This window comes from Bombus affinis, chromosome 10 (genome assembly GCF_024516045.1).
Source record: "Bombus affinis isolate iyBomAffi1 chromosome 10, iyBomAffi1.2, whole genome shotgun sequence".
Lineage (NCBI taxonomy): Eukaryota > Metazoa > Arthropoda > Insecta > Hymenoptera > Apidae > Bombus > Bombus affinis.
In genome coordinates, this window is record NC_066353.1 from 695,721 (window position 1) to 723,105 (window position 27,385).

At 35.6% G+C, this 27,385-nt stretch overlaps 1 protein-coding gene and 1 long non-coding RNA gene across 7 annotated transcripts in view; one reads left to right on the top strand and one right to left on the bottom strand.

The window, feature by feature from the left end:
* Positions 1 to 26,458, top strand: part of LOC126921207 (prolyl 4-hydroxylase subunit alpha-1) — a 369,220-nt gene extending 342,762 nt beyond the window's left edge. For all 6 annotated transcript variants that reach the window (XM_050732551.1, XM_050732548.1, XM_050732550.1 and 3 more), the window contains 8 exons: positions 13,052 to 13,374; positions 19,723 to 19,890; positions 21,532 to 21,704; positions 22,139 to 22,405; positions 22,614 to 22,838; positions 22,934 to 22,999; positions 23,137 to 23,302; positions 24,037 to 26,458. In XM_050732551.1, coding sequence (XP_050588508.1) covers positions 13,052 to 13,374; positions 19,723 to 19,890; positions 21,532 to 21,704; positions 22,139 to 22,405; positions 22,614 to 22,838; positions 22,934 to 22,999; positions 23,137 to 23,302; positions 24,037 to 24,131 — 1,483 coding nt within the window. In that variant the 3' untranslated portion in view covers positions 24,132 to 26,458. The remainder of the gene's footprint in view (positions 1 to 13,051; positions 13,375 to 19,722; positions 19,891 to 21,531; positions 21,705 to 22,138; positions 22,406 to 22,613; positions 22,839 to 22,933; positions 23,000 to 23,136; positions 23,303 to 24,036) is intronic.
* On the bottom strand, positions 5,890 to 25,350 carry LOC126921229 (uncharacterized). Its single transcript, XR_007712264.1, has 3 exons — positions 25,235 to 25,350; positions 8,752 to 8,905; positions 5,890 to 6,909 (listed from the first exon to the last, which is right to left on the bottom strand). It is a non-coding gene; the product is annotated as an uncharacterized LOC126921229 (long non-coding RNA).
* Positions 26,459 to 27,385: the final 927 nt, after the last annotated feature.

A 27,385-nucleotide genomic window follows, 5' to 3' on the forward strand; every position in this document is an offset into this window, starting at 1 on the left:
GGAGGTAATGGATGCTTTGAGCAAAGAAGCGCGATAAGTGACACGCCTAAAGAAGTGGACAGCCAAAGAAATTAATACGCGAAGTAAATTGCACGGTAATGAAACCTATTTACGTTTCCGCTAATGAAACTCTCGTTAACTAAGGTGATTGTGAAAGGTACCTTTTGAACGAAAAAAAAAAGACTTCGTTCAGCCATAACAGGTCATCCTCGGTCAAAGGAAATTTCCACAGAAATATAGGAAAGGAACGAGAGAAAAAACAGACAATGAACATTTACCGGGACTTCAGTTCATCAGGAAATATTTTCATTCACTGCGCTTCCGTTAACGAACCTCAAGATTATTAAGCTCAACGCGGCCCTCAAACGCGGCAGGACAAAAGCGCTTAAGCTTGTGTCGCTTTCATCAACTACCCTCCGTTCCAGTAATCGCAATACGAAAAAGAAGAGAGAGAAGTGTAAACAAAAAACATCTACTGGAGAATACCTCTTCAAGTTCTTTCACTAAATCAAAAAAGGAAGAAACGGAAATAGAATAAACTAAAAAAAAATCTAAAGAAATAAAAGAAAAGGGTTATTTGGATAGAACAATATAACGAGCCCAGTATTATGCAAGTCGATGACAAACTGGGGTAGCAAAACCCGCGGTTCGCAGCAGGAACAAAAACTCCTTATCTCGAGAATGTCGTGTATACCTGGTTGCTTTATATCACCCGAATCGCCATAACATTCGTAATAAGAGCGATAGGAAGATTAAAACAGAAGAAGAAGTAGAGGAACCTGTCCTTTTCTCGACGATGAATTCATCCGCGGTTCGCGATTAAAATGACGAACGCGACAAGATAACGGGAGACCTCGATAAAAAGGAACTACCAAGCTTCTCGTCGTGGATCTGACATTTTTCATAAGAGCAGGAAAAAAGTAGGGGCGGGGGACAAACTCGAAAAGAACGAATAAAAAGGAGAAAAGCATTCAGGCGGCAAGAATACAGTGCTGAAAGAGCGGGTTCGTTGTAACAGGGTAGAAAACAAGATAAAGGTTGTCGAGGGTGTGGGAATGCGAAAGAAACGCGCAAGCTGCTGGGACGAGGTTCGATCGCACGCATATATCGCTAATTAAAATCTGTCGCCTAGTCCATGACCGTCCTAGGGTGAAAAGAAACGGAGAAAAGCAAAAAAATTGAGTGGGTTGGATGGTCCAGCATCATTGGATACGAGGGAACCGTGGATATAACGGGGTGTAGGGGGAGAAAAGGGTGCAAGTAACGGGCGAAAACGTCGAAATCGCGCTAACGAGAGGATTCGTTATATCGGACGTAGGCGGAATATAAAGAACTGTCGTTATCGCGCCTCCGACGTGTCCCTCGAATACGGTGCGAACGAATATGTGCTCGCCAGGACTTGGTCAGCTTTTTAATCGAGTTTCTGCACTCTTTCCCGGCTTATCTCGAGAGATATTATACAAACGCCTGGGTTTCAGTTATTAGAAAACGTTTTTTGCGCTTCCGTCTGCGCTGACGCGTATGAGGAGAAATGCACAATTATCGATGCGTGGCATTGTTTCGCAAAAAAATTCAATTTTGAAGATCGCGGGTGAAAAAAGAGAAGCTTGGGTGTAAATAGGATTAAGTATGGTAACAGGAAGATGTTGCCGTATGTGACTCTATTGAGGTTGATTGTTTAATTTTTTTTTTTTAATTTAACGTTAATCGTGTATTCTAATATTAACAAGATTAAGAAGTGTGGGAAAATGGAGTGAATCAGTTTGGCTTTTGGATGACTGGAATAATTATGTATAGCGTATTAACCGAATGAATATAACAGAACAATACCAAGTAATCAAAAACTGAGTTCTCAAAAGACGTACGAAACTTTTATGAGTAGCTAGTACGGTAACTCACAAAAATATTTGGACATTCACCACAGAATACACTTATCTATATATTGTGTATACTATATAGAGCATTTTGAAATTTCTTTTGCACTGTAATGAGATACGAATTTCACGATTATATTGGTAAAATTTGGGACCAATCTGAGAATGTTATAAAAACATAGATTTATTATTTATTATAACCATAATATCTCGGCACTAAATATCTTATAGCTTCGATGTATTTTCAAATTTACTTCACACTGAACTACTATAATCATGAATACCGTTACAGCGCTAATTAAATTTACAAATGTTTCGTACAACACACATAGTACATTTATAACCGTTTCCTACAAATGTTGGAATATCTTCGTGCGAATATATCGTATGAATACATAAATTCACGTGCACAAATTTAAACGTAACGCGACTTCTGATACCAACTTGTCGTTTCATTTTCATCGAAAAGCAAATGACTGAACGCAGATGCAATGCTGACATGTAACGTTCATATGCAGTAATCCTAATCGGCACACAGCTGTACGCTGGTACGTTGAGTCGAAATCGGTTGGAGAAACGAGAAGGGCGGAAACCTGGCAGATAGCAATCGCGAAAGCTCATTAGGGTCCATCGTGGGGCGAAGCAACGACAGTCGAACGATGCTCAGGAGTTGTCCAGGCCCGATTGGTTTCTCTCTCCTCCTCTCTCCATCTGGCAACGAGTGGACCAATTCCGCGTGCAGAATGTCGACCTGTCACAGCTGTGGATGTCAGGTGAACGGTGTCGCGCGAACGGCCAAAGTCAAGCACACCTGGCTCGTTTATTCCGGTAATTTATACGACACCTCGTCACTTACGCCGACTAACACTGGTCCACCAGTGAAATCGATACATCCTTTCGACCCTATACAACCTGACCCACAATGTCGACTACGATATACCAGCACCTGTTCTGTTTCGAGGCTGAGGAAAGCTTCAGTGGAAAGCTGGTGAGCAAGAATCTCTATTGGGTTAAATTTACGAAAAGTTTGTCGATAACCTATTTTTATAGAAGAGGCTCTCTCTATTTGTTTGGAAGTTCGTTACAAAATTGAAGAAATGTCCGACGATAATCTATTCTCATGGAATTACAATATAATCAGATTGTTTGTGACTTCATTTAGTTTGATCGCTAGTTTGAAACTAGACTTTGTAGTCTCATTTTGAACGGTCTCAGGCTTGAATATGTGTTTTGTTAAAGATTCAATTTTGTATCTCGAATATTTGAAAATTAAGGTTTGTACTTTTGAGATTTGGAAACGAGCGTTTCTGATATTTGGAATTCAGATTGCGTGGAACCGAAGGAAACAGTGCGCTTAGACGTGACGAATTAATCGAATTCCATTGTTACGTCGCCATGTAGAATACAGATGGACAACTCGATTATCTCGAGTTCGACCTATCCTTAGAGCTTGTTCGCGACTCAGAAATTAATTTCGCTATCGATCGATCGTTCGTTTGGAAACCTGTTTAGTGAATTCTCTTTAGTGAAATTAGATTTCAGTGTTATCTATAGAATTTTTTGACGAATATTTAGATAGAATTGAAAATTCCTTCAATTTTATATGCGATTGGTGTATCGTTAACTCACGAGAACACGAGATTTCAGGTAGTAGTTGAAATTGCATCTAGTCCCCCAAATTAGGGACATGTTGAACAACCCTACATTACATCTTCAACATTCCCCGCGCTGCGAAATGTGCTCGACCTGCAGAAAACTTAGGGACACCCCTCATTGCTATTCCCCAGCTTACATTCCAACGTGTGACCTTCTCTGTTCATTTAGAAAAATAAATTCTCCGAATTTTAGAATGGTATTTAAAGATTAGAATTCCAACCACTCGAGTCTCGCAATATATTGACTACTAAAATCCAAAACTAATTAATTAATTAGTCTCATTCTATGCAAATATTTACAGAAAATTTCACATCTCCTGTGCATTCTATAAAATATAAAAAATATAAATTCTATATATCTATAGAATATCATTATATATACATACCTGTAATGCCTAAAGCTGAAACTATCCTATTTTTCTAACGAACGCACAAATTTAAAACTATTTTAATTTCTTCCAATTTTTACTATTTCAATTCTTTCTTTAATTCTTTTAATTCTTCCATTATTTCAATTTTTCATAGCAAAAATTACATATATTTAATATTAATATAAATTTCTAAACTATACCATCATAGAAAAAAACCAGAAGCTGCGACTGTTTCAATTTATTTCCATTTATCATTTTTCATTCAATTTATTTTATCTTTGTTGTCAAACGTTTAACCACAAATTTCCAAAAAATGTACTTCAAAATGAAACATTTCGTGCTTGTCAACTGCTTAAACTTCCTCAGTCGACCGGTCGAACTGCAAACTGACTTAACTTTTCAACTCGATCAACTAGAAAATGCAAGCTACAAACATTTCATAACTGGAAACAGTCGACGATCTAGCTTGACAAAAGGGTGAAATCAACGTCGAAAGGGGAGAAAGTCGCGGAGATTCCCGCAGACGCAAGATAACGCAACGCGAAAGACGTTCGCGTCGACGACCATTGTGTCGCGTCGAGGACAATAGCGTCGGGGATGTCCCTATCTTCCGCTTTCGAGTTGATATCGTGATTGGATCGCGGTCCACTTGTAATTGGATACTCCACCAGACACCGACGTTGTCTATAGAACAAAAAGAAATCACCGACAGTGGAAACGGTGACTTTCGTCGCCGACTTATCGATTCCAATTTTCCGACATAATTGAGACTTGCTCGATTTTCATGTCGAACAAACGATCATGCGCTTCTTTTTATGATATTATCGGGAATTTTATGAGAATTTAGAATTGGCGAATGAATTAACGTGTCGCCACGCAGTTCTCGTTGTTTTCGCGTATATTTTTATGCGCAATTCAAAGCATAATTTTGTATACGAATTTCTCTGTTCAAAATTGTGTCGGTGAAAAGCCATCCTGATTAACTTCGTAAATTGAAAAATAGAATTGAAAAGAGATCGATGACGTTACAAATATTTTTTAATGTCGATCTTGGATGATTACAAGTCTTGGATTATTAACGTCGAATTTAATCGTTTTCCTGTTTTTCCATAAGTTCCTTGGGAATCGAGCCGATTCGTTAATGGAACAATAACCCAACGTTTGTTTCACATTCCTATATGGAATGTTTTCGTTCGATCGCAGACGGTGTTTTTAAAGCCCTTTGACACATGTTTCGATAACTGCTACCGTTTTCGAAAAATACACAACAGCATGTTGGTAGAGAAATGAAAAACCCATCTTCGATCTTGGAAAAGGGTGGAAGATGAAGAACGTTGCAGATTGAATGTAAATAGTGCTATCTGATCGACGAACAGGAAAAAGGGGAGCAATGATTTTTAAAAATAAGAATCACTCTGATAGAATAATTAAAGCGATAAATTGGAAATAAGCTAGCAGATATAGTTGCAAATTCTCTTTAAAAAAGTCGACGTTAATTTTACCACAAGCATTTGCATTCTTTCGATAATTCCAGAAACAAACAAATTTTTATTCTACGAATGTAATAATTCTCTTATTGAAGTGTGCCATATACGACAATGGTAGCGAGGGGCGCGTTAACTAAAAATATCACCAACGATTAAAATCCCCGTTGCATTTGCAGACACCATGATCGACCGCAGAGCCGACGAAAGCGCGTAGTCGTCAAAATTCATCCCCTAAGCCCGGTTGAAAAACGGCTGACGCTCGTTTCACTCTTGTCCCCCGACTCGGTCAATTATTCCGTGACATTTGTGAGTACGGCTGATTAACAAGCAAGGAAGAGAGGATAGGTGTCAAGATGGAGAATATCGCGAATCAAGATTTAATTTAATAACTCTGTTGGGATCTAATGGCGGGGAATAATTTATCTGGCTCGGCCGAGCGGCAGCTTCCTTGCATTATTAAGCCAGCCTCGATGGTCTCTTGGCTCATACTGGAATTGCTCGCGACAATGCCAATTTTGCTAGAGGCACGGCCATCGTCGACTACTTAACCGCTTGATGCGTTCGTCATCCATCGGCATGGATCATCGATAATTTATCGTATTCGGAAAACAGGAGAGCCGTATAATCGAATCTCAAATATCAATTCAATTAGTAATGGGATCGACAAATGGCTTCTTTAAATAGACTTAACACTTTGGCTGTCACGCCGAAATCACATGTTTCGCTCAGGACGCCACGGGAGTATTTTTACTATTCAAAGCATATAATGGCAAAATAATAATAAATTGATGATGTAAGACAACATTCTTCCCCAATGGATCGTTTATTTTACTGGTGGTCACGGGTGACCACCGTGGCGCCTTGGTAACAGTTGATAGCGACATATCATAACAAGGCTTCATTTATTTCAACAAACCATTGGCATTCGTTATTTCGTCGTAAACAAAACGTGCAGAATATATCGTTGAAACGTGTAGAAGATATTAGTAAACAGGAAAAATGACCGATCAACTGACTTGGAGAGATTGATTTGTCGTATAACTTTTATAATGCAATTTGACTGATAGTAAATTATAGATGTACAGTGTAGAATGTAGAGTGTTAGGATGCAACAGATAATAGCGCGATACTTTGAAACTTTCAACTATTTTGGAGAAGAGCCAAACAAATAGAAATTGTGAACATTAACTACTGTTTATCTCGAATTTTGTTATTTAATTTGAAACAGGATCAAATATCTGGATATTTTGCGCTGTTGTTCCATTTCGTCTTTTTCTGGGGATGATAGTGTATTGTACCAAGATAATGGAAGTACAAATGAGGTACTTGGGCCGACAAGAACTGAACTGAAAGTTTCGCGGAGCGATACTCTAAGATGTTAAATACAACTACGACTGCCTAACTTAATCACCTTCTGCACACCTTTAGTCGAGATATTCGAACGATTTCTTACTTCATTCGTCCCCTATCGTTGTTTCAGCCGCTTCATGCTTCACTGAACGATATTGAATATTAGTCTTACCTGAAACAAAAGAAATATAAATCTGTAAATTCATTTACCTTCATTGCACTAAATAACAAGAGGAAAGAAAAAAGTAAGAGAAGCGAAGAAATTAGAAACCAACAAATTATACGAGTCTAATCGTAACTTATTTTCCACATCTATCAAAAATATACTTCGATGAAATATTTTCATTTTAATCTGATGCGCGTAATGTATATATATACAGACGTAGATTGTTTCTAGTTTGACTGTTTATCTTAACACGAAATTTATTATACAACAATCTAATGCAATCGCGGTGAAGGATCTAAATCGAGTCGTTCAAACTGATGTTTGCTATACGTTACGATCTAATATATCGAGAAAGCGATGCAATATGAACTACTAGCCTATAATGCAACCTATAATACTCCAGGCTTTATTCAAAAAGCACGAAACACGCGCATTAAACACGCGATGCGCCATTTCGTTGGCAAATATACCAAATAACCATATTTCAAATCTAATCAGTTTCACATAGAGCAGTTGGAAAATCACGTAAATTTGTAGCCGGAAATGTATTTCATTTCTTGTTTCAATTTTTCTCTTAAGAAAAAGACACTTCTTAACACGCGACTCAACTTACATAATTTGCTACTTTTTGCGCAACTATGCGAAATTCATGTTCATTTATCAACGTAAGAGCGTTCGGTTTTTGTTTTAGAGGGACCTCGTTTTAAAATGTATATGAAAAATGCGACTAGACACGCGACGTGTCCGAGACTGTAATTAAGCGAAAATTAAAGATGTCGCGTTGTTGTTAGTTGCGGGTCATTTTCTAACGAAATTACGTTAATAATCCTTCATAGAGATTATCTTTTAATCGATATATTCAAACGTGTATCATGGACACGTTTTTTCCGTATAAAAATATCTATAAGATAGAAATATGTATAGATACATAATGTTAAAAGTATCTGTAAAAATGAACAATTCTTTATTTTTATCATTCGGGTAATTTTAATATTAAACGTATCAGGTTAAATATATTCTTTGAGCGGTTGCAGTCCGATGTTTAAGATTTCAGCTTCATTTTTACATTTACTATTTCAAGAAGGATGGAGTTGCTTTTTCAATTCAAATTTTCTATTTTAACTCGGTTAAAATGTATAGGACGGTTTCACCAAGCAACAGAGTCTTCGTTCCCACAAAATATTTTCTTAGGAACTAATCGCGAGTTTCCTGCGAAACACCGTCGAGTGAGAGAATTCTAACGAGCAGTATTTTAATGTTTGACACGCTCCATTTGCATCGTGTACACCGGCTGATAGAATTATTCATTGGTTTTAACACGTCTACAGGCAATTGAAAATTTCACTGTGCATTTTAATGGCGAGCTGTTATTATTAAGATCGACTAACATGCAACTCCGCACGACGATAGAATATAATTATTTAGTAAAATGAATTTTAGAATAGAAATTTGCCTCGACACAATAGTCAAACGATTATTAAAGGCTGGATATATAAATAGATATTATTCAATTAAAAAATGAATCTAAGCTATTCTGTTGCAAAAATAAAATTTCATCGAAATTATACAGCAATCGTATTTAAAAATATTTTAATCCACGATACTGTACTGTATACATATTTAAGATGTAAAAGTACAAAATTAATTACATATTCCACTATTCCTTCGAATTCCGAATAATACGAAAATTGACATCTCACTTGTTAAAATTGACCTCAGACATGTTAAAATCACAGTAACTCGAGTAACAGCCCATAAAAGCGTACATTCGTACGTCACTATCATTCATAGCACGTACTTCATAATGATCTTTATACACTTCCGTCGTCGCGTCAGTGGCATACTCACCTTCCCTGCAATTTCCGGTAGGAATCGTCGCGACGAAAATCGTGGCTGTCTCCTTTTCTCCGGTAAAATGGAGCCATATTGTCCACGGAACGTTGCACACGTACGTACGTATATGGTTACACTACTTTGTGATTTAATATACTCGTTCGTATAGCTGAAAAGAGTCACAGATACGTTGCAATAGAAACAAAGAAGGTTTAAAAAGAGCGAAGCCAAAGTCAGAGAAGTTAGTGAACGAAATCTCTAGAGACGAAAGTTGGAGGATAAAACAACAATAACATAATCTCTTCGTCGTTAAAAAATAACGCTATTATCCAAATACGCTAAAGATCAACACCGAAATAAGAAGAACAGACAAAATACAACGATTAAAGGAATCTGCAAGCTTAAGCGGCGGAGGGATAGTATGCTTGGTGAGAGAATAAAGTCGTTGAAAACGGACTTTAAGACAGAGGAAGAAGAACGAGTCAGATGGAAGATAGGAATAGGACAATTTCATTTCGAGAGGCACAATGTATTCCCCGGATCGGAGATCCCTGCCGGCGATGGGGAAGCGGTTCCACGCGTTTTCTTTCGGCTCTCGTTTTATCCGGTCGTTCAACCGACGAGATTGAGAACGCCGGAACGACGGCGAAGAGCCATTTGCGTGATCGGTTCAGCCGAGATAACGAGGGGAACGCTCATGCAAATGCGATCGAAATGGAAACTCGGCCGAAACAGCGCCGCTTTATCGCGACTTTAATTCGGCGTAATTCGTGCACAGTGCACGATCATCGGCCACCGTTACACCTACTCTCGATTGATCGACTGGAACGCCATGTACTCTCGAATTCTACGGTCTCGAGTTATCAAGAGAATTCTTCATGTTGTCACGTGTTATCGATGGAAACATCGATCGAAGCTTTCGGGTTTTCACTTAGGAACTTAGACGCACACATTTCAGCTTGAAATTTATATTGCGCAGATGAAATCCATGTCTTGTAACGTTAAGGTAAAAGGGAACGAAATTTTTGTATCGTTAGACTGCTTAGTACTGTAATTATGGGGAAGTTCTGGAGGATAAATATTTAAAATTGTAAAAGGCAGCGAAACTATTTGATAAAGAATATTCGTATGGAAATATGTGTTATACATTTGTATGAAAATATAATACAAGGAAGATAGCTAAAATTTGGCATCTCGTACGTAAGAACACGAATATTTAATCTCAGACTCGCTATACTTTACCTAAACCAATACTTACTTAATCTATTTCTGCACATTTCTTTGTTTCATAAAATTTATCAAAATCGATTTACGTCCTGAAAACCCTGCGAAATTCACATTAACCATATTAAACAACGCAAGCGAAAAATCTAAAACACGAAATTAAATACAGTTCGACGTTATCCTTGAAGAAACTGCAGGAAGCAGCGAAACGAATCCCATTTAAACGCACATGAGTTCGAACGGCCGTATGACGAAGCAAAAAGGAAAGAGGGTGTAAAGGAATCATGCGGGAATTAATCGAGAGCCGTGGAATCTGCATGCGAGCCACGCGTCTCTCTCATCGAACGACGTATTATTACGTCGGGTCGGGATAGTCGGTTTCCCGGTCGATTCCCCGCGTTCCAAAACGGTCTTCGCGAATTATCCCTGTCCCCTTGAGGGGTGGAAGGGGCGAAGGAAGGGTAAAGTTCGGTCGTTATCTACGGCAGGCAGTTATTGCCTATTGCACGGTGCCCGGCAAAATACAGGACTAGACTGAATAATTCCCTCGTCATCTTGCCAAGTCCTTTGTATTTCTCTTTAAACCCCCGGAAACAAGGGGATGGATAGGTGAGCGAGGGTGAGAAGAAGGGATCACATCAGGCTTTGTTGGAAAACGCGATCGCGAGACCGAGAGAAAATGGAACGGCAGGAAGCGGCGAGGATTGCTAAATTGTTTCATAAAAGGACGTCGCTATGTTGGCGATGCATCGATGGGCTTCTGGATAGTGTTTCAGATTGTTGGTTTAGTAGGACATGCTAAAATTGTTCTTCCGTATTGTTGTCTCGTTTCTGGCGGGCAAAGGTGAAGGAATGTGGTGAAAATGTAGAGGAAGGTAAAATGGTATTAGATGGTTCTGTAGGAGATATCGATTTAAGAGCAGTTAACGATAGGCAAAGGATATAAATGCGAGGACTGTTAAATACGAAAGAGGTTCGTAAGAAATTGTAAACTTCTCGAAGAATATATGAAGAATCGTAAGTTCTTTAGTATTTAGAGTTTGAGATCTGCTATTTAAAGTTCAATTTTCAAATTTCTGGCTTGAGGTACGAGATCCATAGCAATTTCAAATATATATTTTTATAACATTGTATAAAATCTTCTGCGAAAGATGTGTGTTCGTAGAATAAGCATTTAAATGTAGTCGTGTAAGTTTTCTTATGTATTAGGTTGTCCAAAAAGTTTCTTTCGTTTCATAAGGTAATAATAGATGAACAACAATTTCTGTTTTATATTATTTTATTGAAATAGGTGTGGTCCATTTCGTTCTATTTCTGTTATTATGTTCATGCATAATTCAATAAACTAATATGAAACAAAAAATGTCTATTATTTCCTTATGAAACGAAAGAAACTTTTTGGACAACCTAATATATAGAGTGAAATTTTATAGTGAGTAGCAAGCGAAAGCATTTGAAATATTCTTCTCCTGGATTTTAAGGTACCAAAGATATTCTTATGACTAAAATAATGCACTCTGATCACATTTCACAGTCGATTGCAGTTCGAAAAAGTTCTATATTCTTTAACCGCAAACTTCCGTGGTGGGTGGTCGAGGAGGAAAGTTATCATTGCTTTCAAGAATTCCGCAATCCGGGAACTTCAAGTTTTCCGGGTTCAAGTTTTGAAGTTAAATTACTGGAAAAGCTAGAAGTCTATCTTCTTAACAATGCTTTGTGTACCACTAGACGTCGAATGCTGCTGTTTCAGGTGTTTAACTTTCAACCTCTGGCAGCGGAAATTTTCTTCACGCATTATATGTACGATATATGACTTAAATACATATCACCTTCCTTTTATCTTGTCGATTGGCAAATCACATTTATGTGCTGCTGCCTATTTACTGTATCTGTACTTTTTCTTTTTATTCTGTCTTTTATCCGCTCCATATATCTTTCCATGTTTTCTTCGTTATATCCATTTCCAAAAAAAAAAAAAAAAAAAAAGAAAATGACGAACGTACCCCTTGAATCACGGGAAACATCTGCTGAATCACGATAAAACAGCGTCTGGTATAGCAGAGAAAAAATAAAGGAACATAGCAACCCCTTTGCTGTGAGAGATTAAATTAAAAAGCGTCCACGACGCCGTTTCGCTGGATTCCTTGCGGTGCAGATTGAATTTCCTAAATTCATTAAAGGGTAATCACCGGAAACCGGCAGAAATCAGCGTTTCCTCGTTTGTATAGTTGCGGGCGCGTTAACTAAGTATCGCAGCGGAACCTCGACTTTATTACCCTTCCATCGTTATGGAAGACTGTAAAAGATTTCAAGTATTTTGTATGAGTAGAGAAGCGAATGAAATTGTTTCTTATGGAAATTAAATAAGACCAGTTAAATACTGAAAATTAAAGTATTTGCAAGAATATTTAAACTGTATTGATTGAGAGAGAAAGCAAAGTCTCTCAGAAAGCAAATCGATCGACTCCATTTTTAGAAATCTTTATAACATAATCATGTGAATACATGATTAGAGCCAGAATTCTCGAAGAAGCAAATTATTTAATTTCATATTATTATGTTCATTTCGTGATAGGAAAATGAAACAAATAATCGTAAATTCCACAATTTACACAATTATGAAACAGCATTTTCTCTGCTTCTTCATTTACAGAATTAATTATTATAACTTTTCAGCAGTTCATATATCTGTTTTACACGCTGAGTATAAAATTCTCGTTACTTAGATCCAGATGAAAACCATGAAAACATCTATGGAGATATAAAGCTTTTTCCTCTATCCGAAAGAAATATACCAAGGGCGTATTAAGTTAAAAAACAATCAAAGCAAGTTTTAATAAACCTACCTACAATGTGTCAAAAAAAAAAAAAAGAAGAAAAGGAAAAAAAAGACAAACTTCTATATTCCGAAGTAAATCCAAGAAACTCCATAAAACTAAAAGAAACCTACTACAAAGACTGTACCATAGAGTATAAAGAATCGTGGAAACTTTTACCAATTTATTCACGTTTCGAGACTTTTCGTTCAAACTATGAAAACGAAAACGAAACAGAACGTTCTACGAGGTGAAATATTTGATCGTTGTTGCAGAAACGTGGAGGATTACGCGAGAGAACACGAGGAGGCTTCAAGGAACATTCAGCAGTACCTGTCGAATCCGATCAACGCTTATTTGCTGGTGAAAAGACTGACCACCGATTGGAAGCGGGTCGAGGAGCTGATTACCCAGGACGTGGGCAAGTCGTTTGTCGCGAATATCACCAACTCACGGAGCGACCTTAAATTCCCAACTGACGAGGACCTTAATGGCGCCGCTGTCGCTTTGATGAGGCTACAGGACACGTATAAATTGGAGACTGCACAGGTCGCCAGGGGCGTGTTGAATGGGGTCCAGTACAGCACCGGATTAAGTGGTTCGTATATACGTGCCTCTTCTTTCGTTTTTTGTTTGCCTTTGCTGATCATTTTCTGTTATTTTTACCACTTCTTCGATGAGAATTTTACTTCCTGGTTCTTTTTCGATGAAAATTTACCCTCTTTGGTTTTTCGTTGATAGGAAGAGCTTTTATAGTTATCGTTCTTCTTCGGAGGACAACTTTCTTGTTCGAGTTACGTTGATAGAAAGATATGGTTTTTCACATTATCTAACAGGTTCAAACTCAAGTGACACAATCTACGCTTCTATCTGACGGCGTGGGTCATCGATGGGTCACACATTGTTTTTACTATTAGACGCCGTGACCCATCGATGACCCACGCCATTTGTGTTTCAAATTTTAATTTAAAAAAATGTAATTTAAATTTAAAAAGCGTATGAAAAAGCTCGTTAAAAATTTCACTCTTGATTTCATTTTGTAGCTTCCGTTCATTGAAAAGTTCTTTCCTTTGCTTTTCTTCCATGAAGTGCAAGGTTGATCAGCTTTTCTTCCATAAAGAGCTTTCTCTTTTACATCCTTCCTCGACAAAGATTTGTTATTTATGACTTTCCTTTGATTCAGAGCTCTTATATGTTTGGTTTTTCATCGCTAAAGAATTTATTTTTGGATTTGCATCGATAGTAGGAAGATTCTATTCTTTGAGTGAATTTTATTCTTCGCGTTTTTGCCAATAAAGAGTTTCTCTTTCTGGCCTTCCTTCGACGAACAGCTTTTATGTTTAATTTTACTTTAGCAAAGAATTCTGTTTCTGAATTCCTACTGATAAGGAATTTTTCTTGTTGCTCTTACGTGAACTAAAAGTTTTTCTTCTACACAGAACAACGTTTAATTTGATGAACGGAGAATTTTTTCTTTGCGTTTACGATTATACGAAGTCAAATTTTCTTAGTATTAGTATTAAAAAAAATTTAATTGCCATCAAAGAATCTCATAATAAAGAGACATCTGTTCTGCCACATATTTCGTAAAACTTTTTATCGCTCCCATACTGCAAGTCGATAAAGCTTTCAGAGAATGTTGCCTAGGTTAACTTAGTCTACTGTTTTCTCAAAACGCGCGTACAGGTAAACATATATGCGAGGCCTAATTTCGCCGGTGAGCTTCTGTTCGCGAGAGCTAACATCCAGGGAAATAAGACTTTAATGAATAACCAGCAACCAACGTACTTTTTATTTCCCTTCTTTTTCTTTTCGCGAATTTAGGTTCGCGCTTCGGAACGAACCGAGTTTTCACGGCGACGCTACTTTTATTGCTTTCACCGGCGGAATTTCACGTTGTAAACGAAGATTCCCTCTCCTTTGGTATGTACCTCGGCTAAAACGTTCCCTCGTTTATTTCAAATCGCGCTTCTAAGCAACCGCTTTTTCAAAAACTTTTCCTATATTCTATGCAAGACGGGAAAACTTCAACCGATCTTCCATTCGCTTCCGTGAAAGCAAATGGTTTCCTCCGCTGAGCCGAGAGGAAGCATCGAGTTTTTTTTCCCACGTTCCTCCGAATGGATTTTTTGAACAATAAGGTACGATTCCGCGATGAAAATGTTGTGATAATAAGGAAAAGAAAGAAAAGAAAGAAGTTTGGGAAACGAAGCGCCAAGGCGAGAGTCTTTTCGGCCAATTGATAACGTCAAACTTGAAGTGTTCGGTATTTTTGAGGAAAGATATTTCTCAGATATCGAGAGGAAACGTTTTAAAGATGATAGTTATTCAAAGATAGATATATAGAGGGATGAACATGTAAGTAGAAACACTTTGTTTCCAGAACTCACGTGAAATATGTAGTGTTTATTTCTAAATCGATATCATTAATATTAATGGACTGAAATATTCGCGAAGATATATCTCAAATGTCTGATCAAGACATTATTTCCATTATTACAAAATCTCTGGATAAAATTTTACGATGAAAGAATTAAAAGAATTGGAAAAATACATACTGCTACTCAAAAAATACAAATTAACTTCTGCATTTTATGAAAAAAATCTCTACTAAATGTTTACTAAATGTTCAATGCGTTCTACGTTCAATACCGACGAACCTTCGTTGGAAATGTTTTTGTCTTAAATTATCCGAATTACGTATGCTATATATACATTCAAATACATTAAAAGCTAATAGGTGGTACTTCCACCGCTACAAATCAAAAAACTTCCACTCCGATAAAAACCAGTCTATTCCACGACAATAAAATCCACGAAAGATTAGGCATTACGAGGTAAATGATTCATTAGGAGGTACCGCTCCTCGTTATCGCATTAACCAGTGGATAGAAGAGGAAGGAAAGAAAAAAGGAGGAAAGAAAAAGGAGGACGCGATGGAGAACTTGCTCCCTTCTTTTCACGGTGAATTATTTATTCGCATCGGACAGCAGAGCAAAACGTAGCGAATCGAGGTGAATATTGGCGCACGATGTTACCTGTACTTAGCGATCCCCGACATGAATAATTTGCGCGATTTCTTTCATCAACGCCGTGTCCCTTTTTCCAAAGCGGCACCATCCCTACGATTTCGCCTCGATGGTGCCACGATAATTCGCAGTTTCTGTTGTCGCTACCATTTTTCTCTCTTTTTTTCCTTTCCTCTACCCTGTTCGATTTTTTTCTTTCTTTTGCCTTACTCTTTCTTTTGGCCGTTAGAAGCTAGCGCTTTTTACCGCGACAGGGAAACGATTTTTCCACCGACATGAACCACGGATCGTTTCCGTGCATCATTTAAACACTACCATGGGGAATTCGATGAATATTGAATGGCTAATGGGGAATTATCTACTCCCTGTAGATTTGGAATATTTTTTTTTACCTTTCTTCGTCGACAATCTTTTTCCTTCTTCTCTCTTTTTCGGAGAATGCGAGTTAAAAAGAGTTGGAAAGTGAAAGAATACCGTTTCGCGAAGGGAGAGAAAAACTGTGAGTGGAAAAATTAATCTCCTCAAGAATATGGAAAATCTTTTTTTTATTAATTATACCGATGTTTTGCTAAAGAAAGCGCCATAATATATTAAAGTTTAAGATCAGTTTTATCGAAAACAAATACAGTTATTGTTTGATTAGTTAATGTTATGTTAAAATACAATATGGATGGTGGCAAAGTTAATTAGAGTTTCTTAAGTTTCATACTGAAGCTACTTTTAAAGCAGTCTTTTTAAAAAACTATTTTTAAAAAAGTCTTTTCGTTTATCAAAACTGAAGCAACGTTGAGATAGAAAACAAAGAGGGACCAGTAGGGCTAAAATTAAAAGCTCGTCAATGAAATGTCGCTCAAAAATGTTTATATCGCTGTATGTAAATATCAATGTTTTAAGAACCTATAAAGTTCAAAATTATATTCACGAATCCGCATACACCATAACGAATTTCACGAGATCCGAAATATGGTCCAAAAATATTTATTAACCCAGACGATGCTAGCCGCTGTTAACAAACCACGATGAATTAACAACAACATTACCAACGGAATACGGTTTACAAAGCCACGTTATTAAAATATTGTTCAATTTAATCAAGTATCTCGCGAATCTAAGCTTCACCGCCTTCGCAGCTAATTGAAATTCCATTTAATTAGCTGTACACAGCGGACTAAATTAAATTAAGATAAATTTAATCCGAATAACCCGGTGAAAGCTCATACGGGCGAGAAACAACGCGAGACTTCTGCGTTCCACCCGCCAATCGCTCCAAGCTTCTGATTAAATTATAAAACGAATAATCTCTCTCCTCCTCCATTGTTTTACGCGATCGCGTAAACGATTGCAGGAAAAGCTATTCGCGATCTACCGCGTTTACGATACCATTTCGAACCTCGTTATAGCCGCGTAAAACTCCGCGTATCTCTTTTATTTTCATCACAGAGCTTGCACCAGCTGAATAAACCGTTTTATTTACCAATCCACTGGAACTTCCCGCGGATAAATTCGCGATGTAACCGCGAGAAACTTTGCAATCTGCACCGACTATCGAGAAATTAATTAACGAAGCAAGTTCTTCGCGGTGAAGGTGGTAAAGAAAGGGAGAGGAACGAGTTTTCCACTGTTTGGCAACGTTTGGAATACGTAATGGAGAAAGTTTGTCAGATCGTTCGACTCGAAAAATGTCAAAGTTAGAAAGAAGATTCGTTTTCTCAGCTTCAACTTCCAGATTTTTCATAGGTGATAATCGTACGCTATTATTAGGAATGTGATATGAATCAGTCGGTATTTTTCTACCTATATTGTTCCAAATTAATCTTCTGTTATTGGTTTCAATGCTATACATCAATTCAAACGTTCATTTCTAATTTGAAAAGGAACATCGTTCTTTAATTCTTTTATTTTTAATCGCTACGAAAAGTGTCTTTCTTTTACAGACACGTCTTTTACAACGATGCATCTTTGTATAAACATGAAACCTAATCTGTCGAACGTTGTGATCTTTATTTTGATAGAACAAAATGGATCGTACGTAATTCGATAAAATAATATAAAAGGGAAAATGTGCATCCATTATTTCCTATTAAAACGAAAGAAACTTTTCGGACGACCTAATATTTTAGTTTTATCAAACCTGATTTCATTTGCCGTTTAGTCTACAATATGCACAGTTTCTGGTCTTTACCGGTTGTCTCATTTAGTAAATGTGGCAACGTCTGGTATTTAATAATCTCTTTCTTTCTTTCTTTTGTTTTGTTTTTTTTTGGCCGACATTCTACACCAGCTACCGAGAAATTAATTAACGAAGCAAGTTTTTTGTGGAGAAGGTAACAAAGAAAAGAACAAAATCGGGCGAAAGGTGAAGTTTTTTTTACTGTTTGGCGCCGTTTGGAATACATAAACAGAGAATTCGACGAAGAAAGTTCGCGAGGTCATTCGATTCAAAAAACGTTAAAGTTAAAGGAAAGATTGTTTTTTTCAGCTTTAACTTTCAGATTTTTCATCGCACGCTGTTATTACGAATGTAATTATGATAATAGAGTCATGAATTATACAGGGTTGGGCTTTAGAGTCCTTAAGACAATCAGAAAGCGGAATGATTCTGGATCTGCAGTAAAAATAAGTCGAAATCGCGGAAATAAATTCTCTTTCTTCGTTCGCCGGTGTTTTGTTTTTTGGAACAGTGCCACTTGGAAATTCTGTCAACCTCATGAATTTTCCGCGACGGTGAAATTGAAAAACGTAGATGGACGGGGAACGGATATATTTTTGGTTGTACAGGGTGTCCGGAGTTTTTTCATGCAAATTTTTCATACGGATAGAAGAAAATTCTATGTACATATGAAAGTGAAGTTAAAATGTCGTGTGACAAAGAACCGTAAACACTTTATTTTAAAAAGTTATATTAAATATATACAACGGATCGATATACACAACCGCGATATTGGTTCAATATGGATTTTACTCTAGATTGGCATTTCTTAACCAGTTATTTATTTCTGACAAGTATATTCGTCATGAAGAAATGGCAATATTTTATGTTACGACGAGCCCTGCCAGTAATAAAATTAAAAAATAAAACGGTCATTTCATTACAACTTCATCCTATATTGTAACAGCCACACATACTCTGTGCTGGACGAGTATACTCGTCGTCGTTTACTTTTTGCGACACATTTTAGGTGTACACTTTTTAAATAGATCGCAATAGCTAACTAGTTAATTTGTGACACTCCGGAGACAGCAAATTCTTCACAGTGTGACGCTCATATATATAAATTATTATTTTATTATTGGAATGAAAAATCTTTAATAGGAATGTATTTATTTATTTATATTAAATCTCGTCGCTCCAAATTTGAAGATTATCGATGAACAATTGATGAGTGTTTTAAATATACATATTTGAAGTATATCAGGGATTTAAATTTTCACCTAAAAACTATTTAAAGGAATCTGTAACAAATAAAATATAAAGAACTGCCGTTCCAGATTGAAGTTTTAAGAGCGATAATTTCATACATTTCATATTTTTATATATTTTATATTTTGCTTACTTGTTTTTAATAAAGCATTTACGGAATTTAACAATTTTGTTACAGAGCATATTAATTTTATTTTTAACTATAAAAGATTGGCAAAGTTTGTAGAGAAAAATCTGAGACACTCTGTATAAAAAGTTTCATTCTTTAAGGCTTTTACTTTTACCTTTTATTACTTTAAGAGAAGTTTATACTGTTTCATAGGTTAGTAGAGATTTCTCTTCTTCTTTGGCAATAATTTTTCAATCGTCAGAACAGAAAAAATGAAATCTTCCTTCTTCAAGATCTTCATTGTTTCAAACATAAAAAGTGTTAAGATTCAAAAAGGGAAGTTTGATAAATTAATTAATTTGTTTTAATCATTTTCCCTTCTTGCAGCCAGCGACTGTTTCGAACTTGGGAGACAATCTTATCACAATCGTGATTACTATCACACCGTACTTTGGATGCAAGAAGCCATGAATCGTCTTCAAGAGGAACAAAACGCTACCACAACTTCGAAACCAGACATATTAGAATATTTGGCATTCTCAACTTACATGCAAGGTATGTACACCAACAAAAACAACTTCATTATCGTAGTTATTAATCATGATTACAACTGCAACTACCAACAACTAGAGTATATTCCTTGTACCAAAGAGATGAAATTAAAAATACATGAAACAAAATACATAATACATGGAGAACAGTAAATTCCGAATCAATATATTTTTCAGAAAAATGATTCCAAAAATTTATCATAAAATTCCTGCGAAAAATTATGAATCGATCGTGTTAATTACTGTAGTAGTTCTAACATTAAACTTTAGCGAAAGATACGTCAGAGAAATTTTGTCATAATTTCACATTTTTAATCTTTGTAATAATACAATTAGTATTACGCAACGAAAGAAAAAATTGCAAAACAAAAATTGCTTGAAACAACATTTGAAGAATGGCATGCTTATTTTATTATTCATCCAACAAATTAAAGCAACAATTACACGCGGTTTTCAGTCCACGCGTGACGAAAGATTTGCGAGCAGGAAACTGAGAGAAAAATTGTTGTGACCTCATAAAAGTCGCGCGATATAAATTAGGAACTAAATTACACGTCTATCCGCCACATTATTCCACAGTTACAAACTTTGCAAACCGTCCGCCGTTTTATTCGTATAATTTTGTTCAACTTATAGATTCGAATCGCATTTCGAAACCTAACATTAGAAACTACCAAGAATAACATGCAATAATAATGAAAGAAAATTAAACGATAAATGTAATTGCGTCAAGTCGCTCATGACTATAGTAATCAAAGTGACTATGAATCTTAAATAAAAAGGAAGAGATCAAATGATTTAATTATATATTTTTTATTAGTCTCTTCTTTTATCATTTTGTTATTTTTTATCTAATTACGTTTTCATCCCTACGAATTTTTAATAATATATTTTGCAACGCAATTTCGTTCGTGTGGCGCTAAGATGGAATTTACATAACATCCGACTAATCAAATAATTTCAGAGTTGAAACTTAAAAATTAAAAATTCCAACGACAGAGTTAAACGAACCGTGGAATTATCACAGTTGTTCGAAATATCGGGAAGGGTCTATAACGAAGGAACGAAGAGGCCAATAAGCCCGTGTCAATAAGCGTGCTCGTTTGCGTTCGAAGTTCCTAGGGTGAATTTAATGCCCGTGAAATCAATTTCAAACAGCGACCGCGGGAAAAGGTATTTGAAAGAAGCCTGAGGAGGAATTTAATTGACGTTAAAATTTTCCATCGTGAATGGCCAACTTTCAGCCGGTTAGTTTGTTTAAAGCTTCGTTAAAACTTCGTCAGATGTATCATGCCAGGTATTTGAAACGCCGACATTAACCCTTTCTACCGTGAAATCGTTGAATTAACTTAACGTCGGCCTTACGGAAGAATTTAACACTCAGTTAATCATAGATGACGATAAGAGTTTTACTTGACTCTGAAGTAGTACATATTTAATTTTAATTTATATTTTTACGTGCACACACAAGCTTTATAACATAGGTATACTTAAAAGCTTTTATATCTTTTTATCCATCTACTTTATTCGCTATTCTGTTTTTATATTTTCTCTATAAACGGAGAAGCAGGACGAATATATATGTTACCAATACATAGCGTACAATTTTATTTACGAATCATTATCACGAGTTCATTGTGCGTAGGAAACGTGGCACGAGCTTTAAGTATGACGAACGAACTCCTGGAGTTGGTGCCGACTCACGAACGTGCTTTGGGCAATCGAGCTTACTATCAAAAGGAAATCCAGAGCAAAGCTAACCAGTCGAAGAAGAAACGTGGCGAGGACGGCCAAGACGACACTGCCGTCCCTGCTCAGGTAAGATAATGACACTGTATGAATTACAATAGATTAGAACTTCAGAGTATATTCTATTTAGGACATTTTCGTTGTAACAATTCTGCCTGTGATGATTTCTGTAGTACCTCTGTTTTATGTCTATTGATAAAAAGACATGTTCAGAAAAAATAATAAAACTTAAGGAAGGAATGTAAAAATAATAGAAAGATTGTAGTCGAGGTTGATAGTAAGTGAAATGATGTTTAGATGTTTAATCGCCATGAAGATATTTAGGATACTCACATGAAACACCATGTATAACGAAATCATATTCAAGAACTACCATCAGTTTATTTTCGATTTATTTCAATAATCGATATTTCTAGTCAGCTATGCTATGTCAAATTTCTAATTATGCGTATACTTATGTCTATCACAAATGTGAAATATAATTGCTCGTTCCTACATTCCAGCACTTCACAGTCGCGGAGGAAAAAATGAAAACCTGGGAAGAAATGACAGAAAGGGAACGCTACGAAATGCTATGCCGTGGAGAGGTGTCGATCCCTCCGGAAATACAGAAGAACCTCGTGTGTCGTTACGTCGATCGCGGAATTCCGTTTTTGAAAATTGCGCCATTCAAGGAAGAAGAGGCCTATCTGGACCCAAGGATAGTCGTCTATCATAACGTGATATACGATGAGGAAATCGAGACGATTAAAAGAATGGCGCAACCTAGGGTAACGTATAATATAACAAACATTGTGAACCCCTGTGAATTTTTCTAAAAATGTGATCTGAGGAGGATATCTTCAACGTAAATTTAAGGCGATTTTAAAATGATTCTTAGATTTTCTTAGATTTTTCATCGATCAATGCTATGTTGTGTTATAAATCTTTTTACAGACGACGTATAATGTTCATTTGTCTTTTTATTTCACATTACAGTTCAAACGTGCTACGGTGCAGAACTACAAAACTGGTGCCTTAGAAATAGCGAATTATAGGATTAGTAAGAGTGCATGGCTTCAGGAGCACGAACATGAACATGTGGCTGCTGTCAGCAGACGCGTCGAGCATATGACGAGTATGACTGTCGACACAGCAGAGGAATTGCAAGTGGTTAATTACGGTATTGGTGGCCACTACGAACCACACTTTGATTTTGCGCGAGTGAGTAGAAACTTTAAGCTAATTTAATTTATTTAATAAACTGAATTAGCAACCACGGAAAATAGCCAATTTTAATTTAAATTGCTTGTATTTAGAAAGAGGAAACAAATGCGTTCAAAAGTCTGGGAACAGGAAATCGCATTGCTACAGTTTTATATTACGTATGTATTTCATTCCTCAAATACTGTCAGATGTTTTAATTGTATAAAATAAGCCTTGTTCTAATATACCAATAATAATACACTTTTAGGATATAATAAAATATATTAATATACTAATTTATTATTAACTATTTCAGATGAGCGACGTGGAGCAAGGTGGTGGTACAGTTTTTACAGCAATCAACATATCCCTATGGCCAAAAAAAGGCAGTGCAGCCTTCTGGTATAATCTTAAACCAAATGGCGAGGGAGATTTCAAAACAAGACACGCTGCTTGTCCTGTTCTTACTGGTTCTAAATGGGGTATGTCAAGTATCAATGCCAATTACTGTTCAACTATTGAGAAAATCAGTAACAGCAAGAAAGCGTGAAACAAGTTGCTTTGTAACCTTGAATAGTTGTAAATATATGAATATGTAACTCTTTGATTTAATATAATATTACAATAAGATATAATATTCTGCTACAAAAATCAGTGGTACATACATTTGCTGCTTTTAGACAGAACATAGTAAACACAAAAAATAGAAGCAAATTTCAGATAGCTGAATCTGTAAGAAGTTATGTCTATTTTCCACAAATTTTAAACTATCTTTCCAATAGTTTGACAGTAATTGACACGTTTTTAGTTCTGTAAATCATTTAAACCTTTTATCTATATATGCATCTTATAGTTCTATCAATAGACTGTGGATTTTTATATCTTCATAGGAAATTTAAAGATGTAAAAATACAGGATGCATGTAATGTACAAAAATATATAAAATGTCCAAAGTATAATATTTGTTGGTGAAACAAATTTTCAATTGTATCTCATTTCTTCAATTGTTTTCACAGTATGTACCTGCAGTCTATTTATGTTATTACGATACTTCAAAAATTGCATACAGAATATTCTACCTTATTCAATCTAAGATTATTTAAATTGTCAAATCTTGAAAGTATATTTTATATAACTCTTAATTAAGTGAATGACAAAATCATGAATGTGTTAAAATCCTACAAATTAAGTAGTGTTACCAATATAATATTTCTAGTGGCAAACAAATGGCTTCACGAAAGAGGTCAAGAATTCCTGAGGCCGTGCACCCTTGAAAACCAAACAGCCGATGAAGCTGATGTCAGGCACTGAATCATCAACCTAACTCTGGATTACCACTATTGAAAATGAACAAAAAGAAAAATAGACACATGTCTAAATCTCTAATTGACCGCTCAAATGCAAAGGACCTGAAGAACATCTGTGTCGTTGTAAACAGTGTGTTTAATATCGGACAAGAAACAAAAGACATTGTTTTATTTGTCGCGAAATTAATCTGCTAAATATGAACGGCGATTTTTTTCAAGGACAAAAGACGAAACATGGTTTTAAACGATTAGAATCTCAACAAGGAAACTGTCAGCGTTAAATGACCTGCATTTCTTATTCTTAATTTCTTTTAATTAAGAAGATATCTCTGTTTTTTTTTATCAGTCTTATTAGAAATATTAAAAAATTGTACAGATTAAAATAACCAGAAAATTTTTTTCAAGTAAAAAATTAGGTTCGTTGCAACCTAGGATTAATATTTTATCTCTAGACCCTAGAATTTTTACAGAAGCATACAGCATTTAGGCGGTAGAGTACATTAGAATAACAAGCAATAACGAGTTGCACGTTTGAGCCAGTTATTAGGTTTTTCCCTTAAAGAAAAGAAGAAATAAGGATTCTTGTGATCATGTACAGAAGAATATATATTGTGAGTACAGAGCACAAGACTTCGAAACATTCTTGTCGCATTTATTAATATAACTAAAGTGTAAGAATGTAAAATGTGGAATCGAGTATTCCTGTGTTCATCAGAGTATTCTAACGAAATCTTTAATCCCATCGTTCCTTTTACAACACATTTCACCCTCTTAATTGGGTCTTTCTTGTAAATAGTAGTAATATAATCGAGAAACATGTCGGCAATTTCTTAGATCCATTCGTCTTGTATACGAATCACTTGTAAAAACAGGAGAATGATGAGAATAAAAGGAGAAAGAGAAAATGACAAACGAAGAAAGAATATTAGTTTATCGACGGAGAAACATATCTGGAGAGATATGTTTACACCGTGATATCGACCTTAACAAATAAGGCGTTATTCCGCGACATTTGGTGTAAGGCATCGTCGAACGAAACGTAATTTATCGAAATTATTAAAGTATAATAGACATGTCTATAAATTAAGTAATCGAACCGTATCTTACCTTGCATACAACCACCGTCTTCTACATCTCTCCTGCCATCTGCGATCGTAATCCTTGTCCGTGTAAAATCTAACATTAAGTTCTTCGATTTGGCATTAATTTTCAATTTTTTACGCAATAATCACTCATAAGTGCGCAGACGAACCATTGGAATTATTTCACGTATAATATTATATAGACAACACAAAATTCCCGATTTATACGAACAAAACCTTCAATAATTAATCTCTTGCGCACTTTTTTCTTTACTTAAACCTATATATTTTAACGTTTTGTAATTCTAACACAAAAGAAATTTTGAAATCGAAATCTGTATGTAAAAAACGCGCCATGATCACCATTGAACATTTGCTTTATGGAAATTTAATGAATATTTGAAAAGAAAGAATCATTCTTCACGTAGAATACTAATAATGCTATATACAAACACTGTATATGGAACTAATGTTTACAAATATAAATATTCGCCGATTTCTTAATTTTACGCAGCATGAAAACATAGCGCGGCGAAAGTTCAAACTGCAATACAAGGATATTTCGTGTAGAAGCAAGCTAGATAACATAGCTGACAGAATACGAATGCTGATTGGTCCGTTCATTACCTACAATAGCTATGAGCCAACCAGATTAATACATTCGCTGAAGCTTAATGCGCGATTGGTTCGATGTTTGAGATATCTCAAAGTAATTCGAACTATAGTCCTCATCGCAGTATAAAATTGTTATTGCGTAAAATTATTATTATATGTAATAATATTAGCATCAGTTATTTTATTATTTTATTTTATTATTGATTAGTGCATTGTAAAATTACCAAATAAGAAGATAGGGAGTGGAATTCGATGCAACCGCGCCAAATTCATCATTGGTTAGGAAGAAAGGAATATTGGCGTAAATTATGAACACGTGAGTTATTATATTATGTAAATAATTCGTTTTAAATGAATTGTTTCGATGTCGATTTTCGGATTGAAATAACACCATCGATCTACGTTTGGATTAAGCGAAGTTGTTACGATTCATTGTTATCGCACTTAGTATATATTGTTAGATCGAACGAGCTGATGCAGCTCATTTCATATAGCGATTATATACAGTGTACTGCAATCACTGTATTTCCTAAGTAACGTATACAGTTTGTAAGTTCGTTTATAACGTTCGTTACTTCATTCTAATGATAAGCTATAAAATTATGTCACGCAATAAACATTTGCAAACCCCGAATTCGTGATACTGAATGATTCCTCGATATATAAGATTTCAATAACTAAATAATTTTCTGATTTTACGTTTCATAATTTCATTTCATAATTAAGTTAGATTGCTTAAGTAAAAATTGTGCAGAATATTTATATATATATATAAATAAATATATATATATAAATTTTCCCTATATGACATATATATATCTTTTACTAACAATACATATTTTATTTTAATTGATGGTTCATATTGAAGTATATTTTCATATAAAAACCTTATTTTATTATCAAACAGTACATATAATTTCTTAAAATCTACAATATACATACAAATCATTATATCTTACCATTAATTATCAATTAAAAGAACCTGTAAATGAATGAACTATAACAAGTCCATAATATAAACTATAAAAAATGTAAAATATAACAAGTCCATCCTAAGAATCTTTAGAACCTAAAACTGGTAATTCTTACAAAACTGGGATAATGAAATTAAGTCATTAAAAGACTGTATTGAATAATATAGAAGTTACTTGGATTGAAAATAAGGAATTTTGAATAAACTACATGCAGGTAAAGTTTCATTTGGAAAAAAGCATTTCATATGCACTAATCTCGGAATATAACAATATACTTTCATTTGACGAAAATCTCAATAAATCACAAATCTGTAGTCATACTCACAAAATAAGTTCATAATATTATCACCAAGATTTTTAATCTCACATAATCTTTTCTCTTTATCAACCTTTATCCCTTTCCCGAGCACGACGTAAGTAAGAACAAGACCTCGTTATTTCGACCAGTTATCCAGCGCGCCGCTCGTCAACCGGAAACGCTCGTTGCCGAATCGAGCGCGAGAGTGCTCTTGCTCATTTAGGTCGTTCGGTGTTTAGTTGATCGGTAAATTCACAGCGCGAACTCAGACATTCACTATCCGGTGGCA